Raw genomic sequence first — 22124 nt, forward strand, 5'->3', positions numbered from 1 at the left:
TAATTATAACAAGAACATAAAAAGGAATAACAGTCTCAATTAATTGAATCAAACAGTCAGAAATTCAAATCATGTCTATTCCCTAGACCTTGAGAAAAGGGGATTTTAGCCACACATAGACATATGACTAAAAATCAATATCTCAAATAAACAAATAAACATTCAATAATAAAAATCGTAGTAAAGTTGAGATTCTTCTGTTCTTGCTCCAATGATGTTCTCCGTCTCTTCAAAACTCTCCAAAAGATGTAAAAATTGATAAAAGATCCGCGGAAATAAGCTATTGGGTGGTATTTATATGCCCTAGGTCTTCAAGCTCAAAAATACTCCAAAATCGCGCTTTAAGTGAAAATCCGGATAAAATGGGCGAAACTCTGCGTCTCGCGCGGCCGGCTCGTGCGACCGCGTGAGCTCGCTCGGCCGCGCGCCGCGCCCGCGTGTGCTGCCCAGCGAGTTCTGTCATCATGGCGCGGCCGTGGCATGCAGTCACATGCCCGGACCGCGCGATCTCCCGTCGTGCGCTCCTCGCGTGTGGCCGCGTGTCTTCCGACACACGGACTTTCCGACGCCCGTTCTTGCTCATCCGATTCCCGGTTTGAGCCTCGTTCGTGCCTATGGACTCGTCTCTTTACGTACTTTACTACACTTCATCCAAAACTTCACAAATCGAGTCCAAAAACCTGCAAAAATATCACGAGCACGGACGAGTAGTCTATTCCACAAAACTAAGCAAATCAAATCAAAGACACTCAAGAACTCAATGAAATCACCCAAAAATACTAAGAATAAACGCGACATAGGAGTGAAAAAAATGCATGTAAATCAACCCCCCAAACTTAAACCATTGTCCGTCATCGGACAAAAACAAAGATGAACCAAAGATGAATCAACAATAGCGCAGAGAAAAGTGGATGACATTTCGGCTTCAAACTTGTCAACAAAAACAAAATGCATTTGTGTCTCCTATCATCAAGAAATCACAATCGTGACAAACTCAAATTGTGGTCTCAACGACTTGCAACCCTCACCAAAAAGATAAAGAAATTAAGTGCTCTCAACTCTCAAGTGTATCAATCAAAGATATGGACGTGTTTACACTCAGTTCAAGCAAAACAAGTACTCAACCATAAGCTTGTCAATCGTCTCACCTCTCCACCACTTAATGTGTGCTCCTATAAACAAGATCAAAAAGGTCTTTATTAAGGGTTGTAATGTAGGATCTTTGGTAAGGTAGAATATATTTGGCTAAGTGACTAAAAGATACTCCTCAATGTAGCACAATCACCAACCGTATAACATTCTTACTCAATAATCATATTCCTATCCCAACAACCAAATTTTTCAATGTAGAATCCATCACAACACCTCAACTGCTTCTCATGATATTACGATTTTCTAAAGCATCCTATGTACCCATTTTTTTTCAATTCTTTTCTCTTTTTTTTCTTTTCTCCACCATTTTTTTTTTCAACAACTTGTAGGGTACTAGGATTTTCAATTTAAAACCACAAAACATAACTCATGATCACTCATCTCCACAACCCAATTATCTCATATCAAATAATCTCCAAGCTCTCATCCATGGCTAAAACAAAGAATATGGAAAAATAAGGCTCAAAGGGGGTTGAACTATGATCATATATAGTCATAGGACAAATATGGGATAAATAGGCTAGCAAAGATGGCCTTCTATCATCTCAAGATTATTAAGCATACTATGTGAACTCGAAGGAGACACCAAAACAAGTTCTAGTGAGAAACATGCATGCTTGAACAACCACTCAAGAAAAAAAAAAAGACTGTATAAATATTGACAGTCAAGGCTCAAATTCCTCACAGCTTATTTCATTGATTGCTAGCACGTAGAGACCACGCTTATCATTCATCACTCATGCTCAAACTCAACAATATCAACACAAACACATGCAACATCACAATTTTAAAGCAGAAATCATCATAAGCCAATCATCCAACTAATTCATACACAGCTAATATTTTCACCAAGGTATCATCTCAGAGAAACTATCAAAAGCAAGACTAACATCTCAACTACAAAACAAAGACTCCAAACATAACAAACAAGACTCAAAACAACCAAACTAAAAGAAACAAAGCAGAAAGATAGAGTGCCCACAAGAATAAGTTTGGAAATGGAGTGTAGGGCACGGAGTCGAAGTCACCGGGGCTCAAGGGGCCGGGGGATCCTGAGGATCCGGGAGTTGTCCCGGGAATGCACGCTGCCAGTCGGTCATCGCCCGCATGTACGCCTCATGGTGGCGCATGTACTCCTCGTGCTGCTTTAGGCGGGCAGCGCGCTCAGCTTCATAATGGGGCATCAAAATAGCCTTGTTGATGCCTCTGAAAGGTATCGATCGAAACGAGCATCCATGTGGTCGTAGATATTCTGCTGCATGTTCTGGAAGCCTGCATCCACGTGGCCATATAAGTTCTGCTGCATCGCGGCAAAACCGGCATCCATGTGGCCAAAGAGACGCTGCTCCATGGCAGGAAAATCATAACCGGTGGGCGGAAAAGCGTGGTGGTGTGGAACATAAGAAGAAGAGCCCGCCTCGAATCCTCGGGGCATGTCGCCCTCTGCCTCATATATTGCTTCCTCCTCTGCAACCTCATCTCGTGCAACTGATCGTCCTGTGCGAGCTGTCGGCGGCTGCTATATAATGAGTGCAAGGTGCGCCTGGGTGTTCATCAAGCAGTTGGAGCGATCCTCCACATCCACCACAGTCATCAAATGCGGGTTGGGCAACGGAAAATAAAGCTTAAGCTTTAAGATTCACAACAAGTTTCGGCCTCCCTTGATGTGCCCCGCGGCCTTCAACATTTACATATCCACCAAAATCTCCTCAGAAACCGCCTCTTCCGTGATCTCAGCCACCGCATCGAGAGCTATGGCGGTGACAAATCCTCCAATGCTAATGGAAGCAGTCGGGGAGGTAAGCTGACTATGGAATTGGTCTAGCAGCTGTGGCGCTAAGTCAATCTTGTCTTCCCGAAGCATACACTTTAAATGGAGTATCTCGTCTGATCGCATGTTGCCCACATTCTCTCGGGCAAAGTAGTTGTACGCCATAACCCGCTGTAAATAGCGGAATACCGGATTTCTCAAAGCTTTGGCCTTGGCACGGCCGGTGACAAAGTGCTTGGCTTCCTCAGAGCTCAAGTCGGCCATGGCTGCTCAGAATTGTTGTGGTTGAAAGCTGATGACGTCATACATCCCGTCCCGTGGACTCTCAAGTACATCATTGAAATCACTGCAGAGAAGGGTATAGTCCTGATTCTTCATCCGGAAGGAGCACTCCGTAGGACGCGTCCACTCATAAGTTATTTGCAGCGTTGACAGAAACTCGATTGTCAGAATCCTATAAGAAGGCCAATTCCCAATGAAGACCTTCTGAAGCCCCACGCGATCAACCATGGCCCAAACATCATCTGCGATGCCCAACTTCTCCAATGTAGTTGGACAGATATACTTGATGGGCTTAACCGGGATGTGAATGAGCATTTCCCAGTTCTTCAATGAGGCATCATCAGGGAGTTCAACACCGAAGTGAGCCGGTGAGAACTCCGAAACCGGCTGCGCCGCACAGGTGGTTATAGAGGACGAGCCAATAGCCTTACCCTTTCCTTTTGCAGCCCGAGTTGCTTTGCCCTTAGGTGGCATGATGGGAATACTGCGAAACCCAAACATGCTTCATTAGAAACGATCCCCCAACCTTAATTTACACACATAAGAAAGATAAAACCAAGGCACATCATGCCACCACCAACACAACAAAAGAATTCAAAGGCTAAACTCAAGTGATGCTTATGCATAAAACATGTAGCAAGAAAACCCAAACACAAGCTAGAACGATTGAAATCATGAGATGTAAACCAAAGAAATTCATCCCCCACATCATATCATATAGTGCCAACTCATACCAAGAGCTCAAAATTGATCAATAATTAAATCTACCCATGATATATAAAACATTCCTAAGCATGAATTCATCCAATTACAAGCATAGAATCAAGAGAAATCAACAGAAAACTAGAAATCCCCAAATTAAGCCCTAGTTTGGAACTAAGAAAATAGATCATGAAATAAGACAAAACAATCGATCAAAAGCTAGTAAATCATGCCAAGAATTGAAAAACATAAGTAATTGGGACAAGAAAAACATACCTTGGATGGATTGGAAGTAAGAAAATAGAGAGAAATATTAAATGAGGTGTTAGTGTGTGAAAAAGTGGGTGTGTGTGAAAAAATGTATGAAAGTGGGAAGAAAAAGGGATAAAACCGGGTCTGGGCTGGTTGCAGCGCGGATCCGTATCCGGGTCCGGGTCGCGCGGCCGCATGGCTGGACCGCGCGAGCTCCCAGATTCTGCTGCCTTAGTCGCGGGTCCGCATGCGGCCGCGAGCGGCGCCCGCGCGACCGGGACCCGAATGCGGACCCGCGCTGCAACCCGCCCAGACCCAGTTTTATCCCTTTTTCTTCCCACTTTCACATGTTTTTTCACACACACACCCATTTTTTCACACACTAACACCCCATTTAATATTTCTCTCTATTTTCTTACTTCCAATTCATCCAAGGTATGTTTTTCTTGCGCCAATTACTTATGTTTTTCAATTCTTGGCATGATTTACTAGCTTTTGACCGATTGTTTTATCTTATTTCATAATCTATTTTCTTAGTTCCAAACTAGGGCTTAATTTGGGGATTTCTAGTTTTCTCTTGATTTCTCTTGATTCTATGCTTGTAATTGGACGAATTCATGTTTAGGAATGTTTTATATATCATGGGTAGACTTAATTATTGGTCAATTTTGAGCTCTTGGTATGAGTTGGTACTCTATGATATAATGTGGGGATGAATTTCTTTGGTTTACATCTCATGATTTTAATCGTTCTAGCTTGTGTTTGGGTTTTCCTGCTACATGTTTTATGTATAAGCATCACTTGAGTTTAGCCTTTGAATTCTTTTGTTGTGTTGGTGGTGGCATGATGTGCCTTGGTTTTATCTTTCTTATGTGTGTTAAGGTTGGGGGATCGTTTCTAATGAAGCATGTTTGGGTTTCGCAGTAATCCCATCATGCCACCTAAGGGCAAAGCAACTCGGGCTGCCAAAGGAAAGGGCAAGGCAGTTGGCTCGTCCTCTAGAACCACCCGTGCGGCGCAGCCGGTTTCGGAGTTCTCACCGGCTCACTTCGGTGTTGAACTCCCTGATGATGCCTTATTGAAGAACTGGGAAAAGCTCATTCACATCCCGGTTAAGCCCACCAAGTATATCTGTCCAACTACATTGGAGAAGTTGGGCATCGCGGATGATGTTTGGGCCATGGTTGATCGCGTGGGGCTTCGGAAGGTCTTCACTGGGAATTGGCCTTCTTATAGGATTCTGACAATTGAGTTTCTGTCAACGCTGCAAATAACTTATGAGCGGACGCGTCCTACGGAGTGCTCCTTCCGGATGAAGAATCATGACTATACCCTTCTCTGCAATGATTTCAATGATGTACTTGAGAGTCCACGGGACGGGATGTATGACGTCATCGGCTTTCAACCACAACAATTATGGGCAGCCATGGCCGACTTGAGCTTTAAGGAAGCCAAGCACTTTGTCACCGGCTGTGCCAAATCCAAGGCTTTGAGAAATCCGGTATTCCGCTATCTACAGCGGGTTATGGCGTACAACTACTTTGCCCGAGAGAATGTGGCCAACATGCGATCAGACGAGATACTCCATTTAAAGTGTATGCTTCGGGGCGACAAGATTGACTTAGCGCCACAGCTGCTAGACCAATTCCATAGTCAGCTTACCTCCCCGACTGCTTCCATTGGCATTGGAGGATTTTTCACCGCCATAGCTCTCGATGCGGAGGTTGAGATCACGAAAGAGGCGGTTTCTGAGGAGATTTTGGTGGATATGAAAGTGTTGAAAGCCGCGGGGCACATCACGGGGGGCCGAAACTTGTTGTGGATCTTGAAGCCTAAGCTTTATTTTCCGCTGCCCAACCCGCATTTCACGACTGTGGTGGATGTGGAGGATCGCTCCAACTGGTTGATGAACACCCAGGCGCACCTTGCACTCATTGTACAGCAGCCGCCGGCAGCTCGCACAGGACGATCAGTTGCCCGAGATGAGGCTACAGAAGAGGAAGCAACATATGAAGCAGAGGGCGACATGCCCCAAGGATTCGAGGCGGGCTCTTCTTCCTATGTTCCACACCACCACGCTCCGCCGCCCACCGGTTATGATTTTCCTGCTATGGAGCAACGTCTCTTTGGCCACATGGATGCCGATTTTGCCGCGATGCAGCAGAACTTATATGGCCACGTGGATGCAGGCTTCTAGAACATACACCAGAATATCTACGGTCACATGGATGCTCGATTCGATACCTTTCAGAGGCATCAGCAGGGCTATTTTGATGCTCATTATGAAGTTGAGCGCGCTGCCCGCCTAAAGCAGCACGAGGAGTACATGCGCCACCATGAGGCGTACATGCGGGCGATAACCGACTGGCAGCGTGCATTCCCGGGACAACCCCAGGATCCTCAGGATCCCTCGGCCCCTTGAGCCCCGGTGAGTTCGACTCCATGCCCTACACTCCCTTTTTAAACTTATTCTTCCTTGTGGAGAATAAGTTTGGGGGGATGTGGCTGTGTGGGCACTCTATCTTTCTGCTTTGTTTCTTTTAGTTTGTTTTAGTTGTTTTGAGTCTTGTTTGTTTTGTTTGGAGTCTTTGTTTTGTAGTTGAGATGTCAGTCTTGCTTTTGATAGTTTCTCTGTGATGATACCTTGGTGGAAATATGAGCTGTGCAGGAATTAGTTGCATGATTGGCTTATGATGATTTCTGCTTTAAAATTGTGATGTTGCATGTGTTTGTGTTGATATTGTTGAGTTTGAGCATGAGTGATGAATGATAAGCATGGCCTCTACGTGCTATCAATGAAATAAGGTGTGAGGAATTTGAGCCTTGGCTGTCAATATTTATACAGTCTTTTTTTTTCTTGAGTGGTTGTTCAAGCATTCAAGTTTCTCACTAGAACTTGTCTTGGTGTCTCCCTCGAGGTCACATAGTGTGCTTAATAATCTTGAGATGATAGAAGGTCATCTTTGCTAGCCTATTTATCCCATATATGTCCTATGACTATATATGATCCTAGTTCACCCCATTTGAGCCTTATTTTTCCATATTCTCTGTTTTAGCCATGGGTGGGAGCTTGGAGATTATTTGATATGAGATAATTGGGTTGTGGAGATGAGTGATCATGAGTTATGTTTTGTGGTTTTAAATTGAAAATCCTAGTACCCTACAAGTTGTTGGAAAAACAAATGGTGGAGAAAAGAAAAAAAGAAGAAAAAAATTGAAAAAAAATGGGTATATAGGATGCTTTAGAAAATCGTAATATCATGAGAAGCAATTGAGGTGTTGTGATGGATTCTACATTGAAAAATTTGATTGTTGGGATAGGAGGATGATTGTTGAGTAAGAATGTTATACGGTTGGTGATTGTGCTACATTGAAGAGTGTGTTTTAGTCACTTAGCCAAATATATCACACCTTAACAAAGAGCCTACATTACAACCCTTAATAAAGACCTTTTTTATCTTGGTTATAGGAGCACACATTAAGTGGTGGAGAGATGAGACGATTGACAAGCTTATGGTTGAGTACTTGTTTTGCTTGAACTGAGTGTAAACACGTCCATATCTTTGATTGATACACTTGAGAGTTGAGAGTACTTAATTTTTATCTTTTTGGTGAGGGTTGCAAGTCGTTGAGACCACAAGTTGAGTTTTTCACGATTGTGATTTCTTGATGATAGGAGAAACAAATGCATGTTGTTTTTGTTGACAAGTCTGAAGCCGAAATGTCATCCACTTTTCTCTGCGCTATTGTTGATTCATCTTTGTTTTTGTCCGATGACGGACAATGGTTTATGTTTGGGGGGTTGATTTACATGCATTTTTTCACTCCTATGTCGCGTTTATTCTTAGTATTTTTGGGTGATTTCATTGAGTTCTTGAGTGTCTTTGATTTGATCTGCTTAGTTTTGTGGAATAGACTACTCGTCCGTGCTCGTGATGTTTTCACAGGTTCTTGGACTCAATTTGTGAAGTTTTGGATGAAGTGTAGTAAAGTACGTGAAGAGACGAGTCCATAGGTGCGAACGGGGCTCAAATCGGGCATCGGATGAGCAAGAACGGGCGTCAGGAAGTCCGCGTGTCGGAGGATACGCGGCCACAGGCGAGGAGCGCACGACAGGAGGTCGCGCGGTCCGGGCATGCGGCCGCATGCCACGGCGGCGCGACGATGACAGAACTCGCTGGGCAGCACACGCGGGCGCGGCGTGCGGCCGTGCGAGCTCACGCAGTCTTGCCATGCGGTCGCGCGAGACGCCGAGTTTCGCCCATTTTATCCGGATTTTCACTTAAAGCGTGAATTTTTTGGAGTATTTTTTAGCGTGAAGACCTAGGGCATATAAATACCACCCAATAGCTTATTCCCGCGGATCTTTTATCAATTTTTACATCTTTTGAAGAGCTTTGAAGAGACGGAGAACATCATTGGAACAAGAACAGGAGAATCTCAACTTTACTACAGTTTTTATTATTGAATGTTTATTTGTTTATTTGAGATATTAATTTTTAGTCATATGTCTATGTGTGGCTAAAATCCATTTTTCCCTGGGTTTAGGGAGTAGACATGATTTGAATTTCTGACTGTTTGATTCAATTAATTGAGACTGTTATTCCTTTTTATGTTCTTGTTATAATTGTTTGTTTTATTGCTTGATCACCAATTTAGCATAATCGTAGGTTTTAATTTGAGATCGGGAGATGATGATTATTACCTGAACTAATAACTTAGAACACATTTATTTTAATTCTAAAGGGAATTGATATTTGTGAGGGCATTAATCCTAGGAATTTTTAGGAGTTACAAGTTAGAAGTGTGATTCAGGGATGGTAGTCTTGCATGTAATCATCGGTTTGTATGCCACAGGAGTGGGTATGAACTAGCTTAGAGATTGCCTTAGGGATCATCTTATTAATTGAATTAAACATGTTAGTTAGGAGCATCTGTTGAAACATTTACCTTGGGAAATCTTCTCTTATCTGTTATTCCGCATTTTCATAGCTTGATTTATTTTCTTTCTAGTGTTTATTTATTTAATTTATTTTCAGAACCAAAACTCTTAATTTCGTTTGTCCATATAGAGTAGAATAATTTAAGATAGAAATTGGTTAATTTAGTCTCCGTGGATTCGACCTTGTCACTGCTATACACAATTGCACCCGTACACTTGCGGCGTGTCAAATAAAAATGCGATCATCGGGTCGCCGATTTGTCCGCGTGTTTTTATTCTTTTACGTTTTTCTTAGAGCATCAACAGTGGGGATCCGATAGGGGGGACTCGAGTCACCCCCGAGATCGGGTCGCCCACTGCAGGCGACGGTGACACGAGGGTGGCCTGATCGAACCGGGAAACCCCAATGGAGAAAATGGTTGGCGCGTGTAAAAACACGCGCCTTAATTAAAAAAATAATAATAATAAAAATTCAAATTTTGAAAAATTTGAACAGCTCTCTTGTTTCTCTATCTTCCCAACGGCTATTTTAGCCGTTTTCTTTATTTTTATTTTTTTTATTTCTCATTTCTATAAATACCTCTCTATTCCTTCTTCAAACACATACATAAAAATTCTTTCTTCCACTCTTCATCTATTCCTCCTGCATTCACACACTCAAAAAATGGAGCAATTCGATGATACTTCGTCGTCTTTGTCCGACGGGATCATTGAAAAGATCATCGATGAGCTCCAGGAGCATAAACAGTTGCTTGCTTCGTGTTATTCATCACCGTCAATACGTCCACCGTGATCGTGAGGGTGCCCATTTACGTCTTATGCAAGACTACTTCAACGACAATCCGACGTACAGGCCTATATTTTTTCGACGTTGTTTTCAGATGCAGAAGGAGTTGTTCTTGCGCATCGTTGAGGCTGTTCAATGTGAAGATATTTACTTCCAGATGAGCCATGATGCACGAGGTCAAGACTCTCTCACACCTTTGCAGAAATACACGGCGGTTATCCGCCAATTAGTCACCGGCATCAGTGCGGATACTTTCGATGAGTATCTCAAGGTCGCCAACACGACCGGGCGTCTATGCCTCAAGATGTTCTACACGGCTATCATCCGGGCTTTCGGAGCCCATTATCTTCATCGTCCAACGCCGGCGGACATCCAACGCCTTACCCAAATGCACGAGGCGCGACACGAATTTCCCGGGATGCTCGGGAGTATTGATTGTATGCATTGGGCGTGGAATAATTGCCCAAAGGCGTGGCACGGCGCATATACACGCAGTGATCAAGAGGAGCCCACCTTGATCTTGGAGGTCGTTGCCTCCCACGATCTGTGGATTTGGCATGCCTTCTTCAACGTCGCTGGTTCGAACGACATCAACGTTCTGAACCAGTCACCTCTCTTCTCCGACGTGTTGGATGGAACGGCTGCACCGGTGCTCTTTGAGGCTAATCGACGCTACTACCAGATGGACTACTATTTGTGCGACGGCATATATTCGAAGTGGCGCTGCTTCGTCAAGAGCCCGCCGATGGCGACCAATCTAAAGGAGGCGAGGTTCAAGAAGATGCAAGAATCGGCACGAAATGATGCCGAACGTGCCTTTGGAATGCTTCAAGCTCGATGGGGAATCATTCGAAGTCCGGCGCGAGGTTGGTACATCAAGAATCTCAAGGACATGATGATGTGTTGCATCATTCTCCACAACATGATTGTGGAGAACGAAGGTGATAGAGCTGCCCATTGGAAAGATGATGAAGCAGGACACGGGGCGTCTAGCAGTGATGCGACGGAGAGTGCTCGAGCAACCCCGATTTGCTTCGAGGAATACGTGCAAAGAGATGTAATTTTCCGAGATAGGCAGATGCATGTTGTGCTCTAACATGATTTGATGGAGCACGTTTGGGCACGTTTCGGACCTCTAGAGCACGAATAGTTATTTTAGAATATGTTTTTAAATTTTTAAGATTTATGTAATTTTTTTATGTCATTTTTAGGATTTTAAAATTAATGCAATTTAAATTTGAAGTAAATTGTGTTATTTAAATTTGTGCAATTAAATTTAAATGAAAAAGACAAGAATCAAAACTAAAAAGATCAGGTCAGCTATCATGCCATCCCACTGCAGCCTCCTTGACCCAATGTGGTCCCCCTCCCTCTATCAAGTCACTCCCACTGTGAATGCTCTTAGTATTTTCAAGTTTTTAGCTGGATTTTTTCCTGAGACTACATATAGGCCTCTTTATTGACCTGTCTTAGGGTCCCAGACTTCATTATTCAGTTTCATAGCTTTAAGTTTTCATTGCTTTCCAAATTTTAGATCTTGAATTGAATTTTTGCAAGGATTGAAGATTCAAGATTGTTACTTTGATTTTATTACGATTTTTTATATAATTCAATTTTTACAATTGTTGTTTTTTTAATTATGTTTATGTTTTATTTTGCTATGTTTGGCTAAGTTCTTTATCTGATTCTAGGGTTTGTATTAAATTGAGGTTTTTTATAAAAGAAAAAGTAAAAAGAGTCCCTTGAGAGCACAAAACGCAGACTAAGGGCACGAAACTCCAAAAGAGATCGTTAAACAAAGAAACCTGAAGACACTAGCGATCCCATAAATCAGGATAGTCGTCCATCTCATCTGACCAACATCTATGAACTATATTATTCATTGCATTCATGCTATCACTATTGCTATAATCAACCACAAAGTTCCTCGGATTGTAGCCCATTTCCCCCGCATTCCTGAGGCGACCTTTTATGCTACCTTCCGAAACTGCTTCCATCGGGTCACTTCCCATGCCCTTTCTCGTGCCCTTTGGGCGGCCACGTCCCCGCTTGGTCGTCTTGTCCGAGAGTAATTGCATCCCTTGACTAACCTGCTCCTCTAACCGACTAATGCGACTAGTAATATTGTCCGGGCCAAGAGCGGACAAATCCTTGTTACCTTCATGCGAAACACCCCCGCTTTTGTCCAAAGTTGGGTCACGTTCGAGAGCAACAGCTGTGTCGTCAATAATCGGTGTGTTCAAACCCGTGCCATCCGGAGCCTCCATCTCCAAAGTTTCCTCCACATCCGAGTCCTCCTCGTTAATGACCAAGTCACTATCTTTAATCACATCTTTATCCCCCTGAATCGGAACCAGTATTTTGTCCAACATATCCGGCTCAGATAAATGAACCCCGAAAGACGGTCCAGAAATAGGATCCACGCCCGTATCCAAACAAGTCTCCGCATTATTCTCCAAGTCCAGAGCCTGAAATGCATTTCGCGTGTCGACAACCTCTTTCTGAAGAACCGGACCAACAATCTGTCTTTTTACCGCCTTTTCGGCGACCTTTGACCAAGCCGCAGCAGGTTTAGCATGAGTCTTCCCAAAAGTATAATCTTTCTCTGCCGATTCCGTCGGAGCAACCTGCTGCTGCTTCTTCAAAGGGGCAGCCTCCTGCTGCCCAAACTCTGGCTGCACCAGCTTCCAAGTTAGTTGTTGTTGGACATTTATATTTGCAGCCTGTTCATTCGAGGTAATCGCCGCCTGCCAATGCGGCCCATTGTGAACTTGCGTAAGCTTAGCCTTGTCATTCACAGTGTCATTCTGCTCACCCATCCCCCCAAACTTCGACTTGCGGCATCTATCGGGGGAGTGTCCCGTAATCTTGCAATGACCACAATAAAGAGGGAGATTTTCGAAAACAAACTCAATATGAAAAGAAAAATCCTCCATATCAATAAGAAGAGTATTAGGTAGAGGGTGAGACATATCTATTTCAACAAGAATACGGGCGAAATGTCCGAAATCTCTACCTGCCGAAGCACCATCGATCTTTAGAGGATGGCCCAAGTAACGACCAATTCCAGAGATAATTTGTGGATTCCAATACTCGATAGGAAGATAATGAATTCGCACCCAAACATTCGCCAAGGGAGAGTTTTCTTTGAATGGATCAAAGTTGCGAGTCCACTCTCGGAGCCGAAGAAGACCCTTTGACAGCTCCCAGATCACCTTTGCTTTTGCCGTAGCTTTATCAGTCGCTGTAGTAAAACGGAGCGTGTAAAATCCCTTTCCCAGCGGAATCAGTTGCCAGTCAGAATTTATACCCCAAATCTGTTGAAGCTCCGACTTCAACTCCATAGTTGAACGTGGCTTATCGCCTTTCCCCAACAGAAGTCGTCCTGTTAGTGCATGCTCAAAAGCTTGGACCTCCTTTAAATATAAAGCCTTAGGAATTTTGAGAGAGAATAGATCTCCTTCCTTCGTTGGACGCAAATCATGAAAAACATGAGCAGCTAAATCTTGCCGTTTAACAGGTCGTTTAACAGTAACACTAGCATAAGAAATCCTAGCATTATCGGCAACGCTAGGATTTACAGAATCAACTGCCGTGCAATCGGCACCACAAGGATTTGTGGCCGATGCCTTCCCAGCGGCATCCTGGGCCTCAGTAGTCTTCACCGCGCTGTTACTAACCGTGGCAGATATAGACAGAGCGGAAGAAGATCGAGGTTGAGGGTGTTCAAAATTCGCAGAAACAGAGGGTAGATTTAGGAATCCCTTATCTTGAGTTCCGGCCGACGAGGTGGCCCGTGAAGCTCCCTTATCATGATCTTCCGCCGGCGAGGTAGTCATTGGATTGCCGGAGCAGCAGCACGATGTTCCAGTCCGGTGGCGGCGGTCCGAAAGGTGGACGGCCGGACCGGTGGGAAAGCGGCTCAATCACAGCTGGGGGAGGACTCCGATCTGGGCGCAGTGCGCGGATCGTGGGTGGACGGCGTCGCGCAGACGCCTGGCTGGCGAGGGGAAGGGGCGACGGCGATCTGGAACGGCCGGGTGTGGCTGGTCCGGCTGGACTCCGTCAAGTTCCTCAAGTCAAAGTCGGTGGGCGGTGGCCCAGATGGGGTCCTACGCAGCTGCGCGGGCCTGATGCTTGCCGGCGAAGGATGAAGGTGGCGCTCGGCGCGGCGCGGCGAGGGGCTGCTAGAGAAAGGGCAGAGGGTCAAACGTGCTGGTCGCGAGGTCGAATTCAGGCGGCGCGCTGGACCCATATCAGCATCTCACTCCAATCTCGATTTCGTTCACGGTTGAGAACATCTCCGACGAGGTGGATAAGGCGGCGGAGGGGCTGAGGGAGTCGCTGCCGGAAGGGCGGCTGAAGGATGTCGTCGCCTTTGTGGAAAAGTTTTTTCACGTTTGAACTACTCTTAGAGAGAGAAAAAATGAAATCCTTGTTATCAATCCATGTGATTAATCTGTTGATACCTTTTTGCCTTCTAGTTTATGATTCATAATTCCTTGTGCTTGAATTCTTGTGAATTATCTTATCAATAGTTTGCATGTGTTGCTTTTCGGTTTGAGACCTAATGGAAATAACTGTTTAGCGGATTCAGGAATGTATGATATGATTTTAACGATTCATAATTCCTTGTGCTTGAATTCTTGTGAATTATCTTATCAATAGTTTGTATGTGTTGCTTTTCGGTTTGAGACCTAATGGAGATAACTGTTTAGCGGATTCAGGAATGTATGATATGATTTTAACCTTGAGACCTAACGAAGATAGGTGGATCATAGGGAACTATTCCTAGGTCTTTTTAGAAGCTAGTAGATTTTCTAAATATAATTACGGAGATAGAGAATTTATTAATCTACTGTCATTACTGCTCTAGCGAGAGTAATTGATTATATATGTGATCTCTCATCATAGCTGGATTAAACTAGTAATTAGGATTAATACTAGTATTTGCACCTCGTGCAATGCACGAAAAATATTTTTATATTTATAAATTTATATAAAATTTATATGAACTCAATATCATATTTATAAATATAATAAAAATTATCTTTAATTAATTAGATATATTTTATTTGAATATTGAAAAATAAAAAAATAAAAAAAATCACAATAATGAAAATTTATATTATGTAAAGACAAAAAAATAAGTTAAAAATAAAAAATAATTAAAAAATTGATTTATTCAAAAAAAGATGAGAGATGAGAGATAATTTTTTAAAATTTTAATCTTTAAATAAATATAGCTTTTATATTTCAAATACTCCCTCCGTCCCTGAAATAAGTTCATCTTTTTCCTTTTTGGGACGTCCCCCAAATAAGTTCCTCTTTCTTTCTTTCCATTTTTGGACAACTACCCCACCACTTATAATACTTTATTTATTCTTACTTTTCACTTTTTCCCCACTCCCAATACTAATTATAACATTTTTTCACTTTTCCACAACTCTCAATACTAATTATAAGGGAAAATTGCACCTAAATACACAAACTTTGCCAAAAATTCATATTTGACGTGAAGTTAGGATTTTACATTTTAATACAGTAACTTTCGTTGTTGTCCAAATTTGACACGACTTAATTCTTAACAATTCAAAAAACAACTCATTTTTGTAAATAATTATACAAAGACTCACTTATGTTATAATTTGGGACATTTAAACCAAAATAAGATATTTCCTTATGATGTTTTCTTTTAAACCATTTTAGGCGCGGATCAAAGATTAAAAGAAAACATTATAAGGAAATATCTTGTTTTGGTTTAAATGTCCCAAATAATAACATAAGTGAGTCTTTGTATAATTATTTACAAAAAGGGGTTGTTTTTGAATTTTTAAAAATTAAGTCGTGTCAAATTTGGACAACAACGAAAGTTGGTGTATTAAAATGTAAAATCCTAACTTCGCGTCAAATATGGATTTTTGGCAAAATTTGTGTATTTTCACGCAATTATCCCTAATTATAACATATTTTTCTCCACTATCAATACACTTTATCACTTTTCCTTAAAACTCGTGTCGTCCCCAAAGAGGAACTTATTTTGGGGACGGAGGGAGTAAAATATTTACATAAAATATTAATTTGATATGCATATTAAATATATTATAATTAAGCGAATTCCATAACTTTAGAAAGAAATAAAAAGTTAAAGAAAAAGAAAATAAACATTTTTACATATTATAGAATTGTAAATAAATCTTTCATGAGTTAGTGGGCTTAAATACTTTACTTAGATGTGCGAGAATGTGAGTGAGAGGTAGTGGGGTTGTGAATAGATTATTTAATTCTTAGCCTTTATATTTAAAATATTTTCAAAATTGCCATGGGAATTAATTTCAAATTGATACTGCACCCCAAACTAATTCAATTCCTATATGTACATCTACATTGAAACATGTTTTGTTTCAGTTGCTTAGGAAGATTTTATGATTTCATACATAATCAATCTGGGATTCATGTCGAGTTTCTTCATAGTTCTTCCACTTTAGAGATTACAAGAGTGTTTCTTACTTCTTACAAATCATTGATCAGTATTAGCACTTTGTAAGTGACAGAACAAACTTCACCACTTTAAGGAAGAAGCGCACTCACCTGCCTGCTGACTACTCATCAGCTCCGAGCATGGCAACGGGCTGACTTGAACTGCAGCTCCACTAACATCAGAGCACTGCCAAGGCGAATTTCTTGTTCCCGAGGCACCACTGAAACTAATGTTGGAGAGACAAATCCCAGTAAATGGCGCACCTTTCAGACCGTGAACCAGACCGGGTTGCTGTACCTGTTCACCCCACACGTCCTTGATTGTAACATCTTTGAGAACTGGGCGAGCATTCGGATTATAATTTTCATCCGGATGGTCGCCAACATCACCTGAAATTTTTATTCCCTTTCGTGCTTTGTACATGTATACGTTGGACACTGTGATGTTTCTTATGACTCCACCCCTGCCAATATTAGTCTTCAAATGGATGCCAACTCCCATGTTAGATAGAGTTATGTGCTCAGCCAGAACATCCTCTACACCTCCAGATGTTTCACTTCCAACTGCAATTCCAGCAAATGGTGATGATCCAGTTACTCGTCTAATGGTTATACCACGACTGGGACGGCCATAAGCAATTCCATACTCATCCCACCCACTTTTCACAGCCACCAGGTCATCTCCCGTTGAAATGTAGGTGTCCTCAATGCATACATCAGTGCTTGAATCTGGAAAGGAAACAATAAGGACGAAATCTTTAATACTATCCTCGATATAAGGCACTTCATAAGCTATATCTTAAAGCACTGAAAACATCACTCTGAATTCATTAAGGTAATGGAAATGGATACAGACTTGTACTAAGTCAAGACTTCCTTTCTCGCACCAATAGGTCCAATACAAAAATATAAATTAAGCTACTAATGTCTTTTGATTTCTTGCAACCATCTACTACTAACTATTTTGATACAGTAAGCAAAAGTAACAACATTTGATAGCTTACCTGGATCTATTCCATCAGTGTTTGGAGAATCAGCAGGAGCCAGTATGGTCAAATAATTGATGACAATGTTGCTGAAAAGAGGTCAAGAATGAGGAAAACCAGGTCAGCTACCCTTTCAGGCATACAACATCCAGAGGCAGCTAGCAAATAAACATTTTTCATACATCATAAACAACTTCTAAAGCTGCTAGAAGAAATGAGGTAACAAGAAAATATATTGAGCTATGTACCTGCAATACACAGGGTGTATGTTCCAAAATGGCGAGTTTTTGAAAGTTAAATTGGAAATTATTATATGTCTGGAGTTCTTCAATTCAACTAGGTTGGGTCTGGTATACTGAAGAGTTCTTTGCCTCCACATGTTCCACCAACCGTCACCTTGACCATCAATCGTCCCATTTTCACCTACCAAGATAGCAGTTTATAAACAAGAGCGTACATAAAGTTCAATGTTCCCGTTAAAAGTAGCAAAACTCAATAGTATACTGCAGGGTGGTTTACATCATTTGAACATTATATCAAGTGGAAGATAATCAGCAAACAGCCTTCTTACGCTGTTGACATTGTGGTATTTTTAAACTCAAAAGCACTTTTCCCAAATTCTTAGTCAACAAATCTAGTATGATATGCTAACCTGTTATTATCACATCATGGAGTCCATCCCCATGGATGAAGCTCATATACCTTCCTCCAGGCCGTTCTCTTCCTCTCCCATAAGATGGCAAGGGAGCTATTAAAGGCCATTGGTTAGAATCCTGCACAATGAATATAGAGTTAGTTAAAGATCATATGGAACGCGTACAAACTGAAAACAAGGAAAGAAAGTAGTTTAAGCTTTCAGAATGAATAACATAATCATACATCATACCACCAATTTAATGAGTTGAAATATTTTTCTCATTAAGTGTATCTGTAAAGGCTCTCATCAAGTCATTTGAATGAACTTTAAGAAACCAGCAGCATCAGAAACACTCCATAAGAAATCCAGTAAACAAGATATGAGAAAACTGAATATTCCTTGTTGAGCTATCCCATTTTCTTTTATCACATTGCATTAAATCGTGCTCGATATGCTAGTTTAAGCAGCAAAAACACAATTATCAGCGAAAATTAAGTCCTTCATTATGAAGGAAAGAAAATTGGTTACAAAAATTAGAAAGCTGAGCTTAAATGAGCCCATGGTTGTGTCAATTCAAAGATGTCCAAGTAGGAAAATAGAATTCCCAAAAGATAAAAACAACCTTCACATAGCCATATACAAATAAAGTAAGCTCATTCATGCTAACAGCCTACCACCTGCCTATGCCTACAATAAAAAAAATAGAACACACCACAAGATCTAAACCAAAAAAGGAAGGACAGAGTTTAGAATCAAAACAAAAATAACAAAGGAGAAGATTACAATACCACTGTGGCTTTGACAACAGCACCTCTAGCCAAGTATAGAGTCATCCCGCTGGTGAGATTAAATGGTCCAGTTAAGTACTCCCCAGAAGGAATGTAGAGAAGAGTTCCGCCGGTCCTGTTCAAATGCTTAATTCTGTATATTGCTTCTCGAAAGGCTTTGGTGTTCAAAGTCACTCCATCACCTACACCTCCAAAATCGGCTATGGATATGTTCTCATCGCGATGCCTCATTGGTACAATTCCCGAGCACGTCACCTCATCAGCGTTAACGGATGACACCAAGCAATTTATCAGAAGCACAGCAATCCCAAACCATAGGAAAATCGAAAATCCACTCTCGTGCATTTTGAGCTGATTTTAATTATTCAGAGAAAAAGAAGTTCAGATCGTGAGCCTAGGGGTGAATAATAAGAGGATTTGGTGAAGAAAAACAAACGGAACGAAACAAAAGGGAGTGAATTTATGGAGTAGAATTTTTCTGAACCTAATCAAAAAAGTTTTCAATAATTCACGGTTAATGCTGACACTCTGATCTCGACAGTGACTGGAAAAAGAGAGTTCTTCTTGCTTTATGCTATAATAAGAAGCGTAAACACATAATTAACCACTCATTAAAAAGGCAATGACTAAAGCAACTCCTAATAGAGTGAGATCTAGAAACTGATCCAAACAGAAACCTCCAAATATGAATCTTCTGCAATGCTGATAAAGCAAATTTGCATATAAAAGGAAAATTAGCAAAATATGAAGAAACGAAAACGTGAGGGCATAAATTAGAAAAATCAAGATAAAAAGGTAAACGCTACCTAGAGTTATGATGTAAATGGCAGAAAACAACACACGGAAGTAAACAAAAAAAGTAGTGCTAGCAAACACAGAAACGGATACTTGTGTGAGTGTGCGAGCGCGCGCGTGTGCGCCAATCGCAATGCTACCTGAAGTGGCAAGCAGAAATCTCTCTGTCTGCAAGTGGTTGTCTTCTTCTCCACAGAGAGAGGAGAGAGAAAGAGAGAGAGGAAATAAGGCAGACGCTGCGGAGAGATTTATGAAGATTGGAGAATAAACTGCGTCGTAAATTTGTTTATAAATGTTGCTTCTTTTAATCAATAATAATGAAGAGAGGAATCCATTATTAACGGATACTTATCGATCCAGATTTCCAAGCGACTTTTGTCGTCAACAGAGATTAATATAATCTTTTTTTAGTTAAGTCCTCTTTTTATACTCCATAAAGGAATGTTTTACACTTCTTAGAGCATCCGCGGCCATTGCACCTATAGTGGGTGCAATAAAAGTGGTCTCACTTCTATTGCACTCACTCCCGCAACGCTTGCACCTCCAATGCTTGCACCTCCTTCGCTTGCACCCACTCCAGCAACGCTTGCACCCATAGTGGGTGCAATAGAAGTGCAATAAAAGGGGCGCGTGTAAACACGCCCCTCCTTCGCTCCCACTATTGTCGAGTGCGACCCATCGCCCCCTCCCTTCGCTCCCGGGTGCAGCAACGGCGCTGGGTGCGATAGGCCGGGTTCGATCCGGCCATCGCACCCAGCGCTGCGGATGCTCTTAGAGCATCTCCACTCTGCTTGTCGAGTGGAGTGTCGATCCGGGGCGAGGCGAAGGGAGGGGTGCTGCACTGGAGGGCCGGCCTGATGCAAGGCCGTGTCGTAGCGGCGACCCGGGGCGAAGGGCAGAAATGTGTGGCGCGTCCGGAGGACGCGCCCAATTAAAAGAAAAAAAAACGAAATTCAGTTTTTTAAAAAATTTAACCGTTTGAAATATTTTTTTTTTAAATTGACCGTTGGGGCCAACGGTCGAATTCAGTCGATTTTTAATTTTTTTTTCTCCCTTTATCTATATATATCCCAACTTAATTCCATTCATTTAATTATCTAAAAATCATCTCCACATCAAAAAATTCTCTACAAAAAATGTCTTCCTCCTCATCAAGCCACGAGGACGAGCGACGTGCTCAAGAATTTTTCAATCTTGTACAAGAATTTAATCAAATTGTTCAAGCTATTGGTGATCCGGATGAGCAACCTCGTCGTCGTCGACGAAGAGTAGCAAAGAAGGCCTACATTCGTCGGGACCGTGAAGCCGGCGCTCTACGTTTGCACGCGGATTACTTTGATGAAAATCCGGTCTACCCCGACAACATCTTCCGTCGCCGATTTCGCATGCGTCGTGCGTTATTTTTGCGTATCGTTAATGCCGTCGCATCCGATCCATACTTCCAACAACGTACGGATGCACTTGGGAGACCCGGCTTCACACCAGTGCAGAAATGCATTGTTGATGTTCGTATGCTAGCTAACGGTGGGGCAGTGGACCAATACGACGAGTATCTCTGGATTGCAGAGTCCACCTCGTTGGAGTGCTTGCGCAGATTCTGTCGAGCATTATTCAACTCTTCGACGCGGAATACTTGAGGAGGCCGACTTCCGCTGACTGCCAACGGCTTCTAGCAATGCACGAAGCAAAGCACAGCTTCCCGGGAATGCTAGAGAGCCTTGATTGCATGCATTCGCCGTGGAAGAATTGTCCAACGGCATGGCAAGGCGCATACACTCGCGGCGATCAGGGAAAACGGACCATCATCCTCGAAGCCGTCGCATTGCAAGATCTATGGATCTGGCATGCTTTTTTTGGGACTCCTGGTTCACAACGTGCTCAACAACTCGACGTTGTTCAACGATCGGCTGCAAGGAATGGGAGTGTCGGTCACATATCAAGTCAACAACGCCTACTACACAAGTGGGTACTACTTGACTGACGGCATCTATCCCAATTGGCCTGTATTCGTGAAGAGTCCTACACACCGACGGATCCGAAGGGGAAGAGGTTCAAAGTGATGCAGGAAGCGGCTCGCAAGGATATTGAACGAGCCTTCGGCGTCCTTCAAGCTCGTTGGGCAATCGTCAAAGGCTCATCGCGTCTTTCGAGCAAGGAGAAGATGAGCAACATCATGTTCACGTGCATCATTTTGCACAACATGATCATCGAAGATGAAAGCGAGCACGCAACACAGTGGGAAGAAGACGCCGACGAAGCTTCAAGTAGCGCCGCATCTCAACCTCGTGCCGGTGCTCCGCCGGATTTTCGTGTGATAAAAGGCAGAAACTAAAGAAAAAAGGTTAAATGTTGAAACGTATCTTACCCTAAAATATGTTATAATTAATCTGATATGATTGCTATAATTAAGGGATATGATTAAAGTAAAACTACAATGGCATCCTTGATCGTGTACTGATGGATTAATCACCGTCAATTTAATGGATTAATCATAGCCATTCGATGAAGCATTTTAAAGGGGTGAGATTCTTTCTCTATTCTTTGTAAATA

At 42.3% G+C, this 22124-nt stretch overlaps 3 protein-coding genes across 4 annotated transcripts; 2 read left to right on the forward strand and 1 right to left on the reverse strand.

Moving 5' to 3' along the window:
• Window positions 1-9826: 9826 nt before the first annotated feature.
• Window positions 9827-10984, forward strand: LOC131025990 (uncharacterized). Its single transcript, XM_057955771.1, has 2 exons — window positions 9827-10159; window positions 10358-10984. Exons 1-2 carry the CDS (start codon window positions 9827-9829, stop codon window positions 10982-10984), a joined length of 960 nt encoding a protein of 319 aa, XP_057811754.1.
• Window positions 10985-16296: 5312 nt separating this feature from the next.
• LOC131024489 (probable polygalacturonase) lies at window positions 16297-19878 on the reverse strand. 2 transcript variants are annotated; one of them, XM_057953997.1, is made up of 6 exons: window positions 19715-19878; window positions 18780-19130; window positions 18007-18127; window positions 17603-17777; window positions 17373-17443; window positions 16297-17097 (listed from the first exon to the last, which is right to left on the reverse strand). In XM_057953997.1, exons 2-6 carry the CDS (start codon window positions 19122-19124, stop codon window positions 16451-16453), a joined length of 1359 nt encoding a protein of 452 aa, XP_057809980.1. In that variant the 5' UTR covers window positions 19125-19130; window positions 19715-19878; the 3' UTR covers window positions 16297-16450. The 2 variants fall into 2 exon arrangements, with proteins under 2 accessions (XP_057809980.1, XP_057809982.1); XM_057953999.1 differs by lacking the exon at window positions 19715-19878 and adding an exon at window positions 19586-19697.
• A 1371-nt stretch (window positions 19879-21249) lies between these two features.
• LOC131025991 (uncharacterized) lies at window positions 21250-21906 on the forward strand. Its single transcript, XM_057955772.1, has 2 exons — window positions 21250-21502; window positions 21590-21906. Exons 1-2 carry the CDS (start codon window positions 21250-21252, stop codon window positions 21904-21906), a joined length of 570 nt encoding a protein of 189 aa, XP_057811755.1.
• The last annotated feature ends 218 nt before the right edge of the window (window positions 21907-22124 follow it).

Source organism: Salvia miltiorrhiza, chromosome 5 (genome assembly GCF_028751815.1).
Source record: "Salvia miltiorrhiza cultivar Shanhuang (shh) chromosome 5, IMPLAD_Smil_shh, whole genome shotgun sequence".
Lineage (NCBI taxonomy): Eukaryota > Viridiplantae > Streptophyta > Magnoliopsida > Lamiales > Lamiaceae > Salvia > Salvia miltiorrhiza.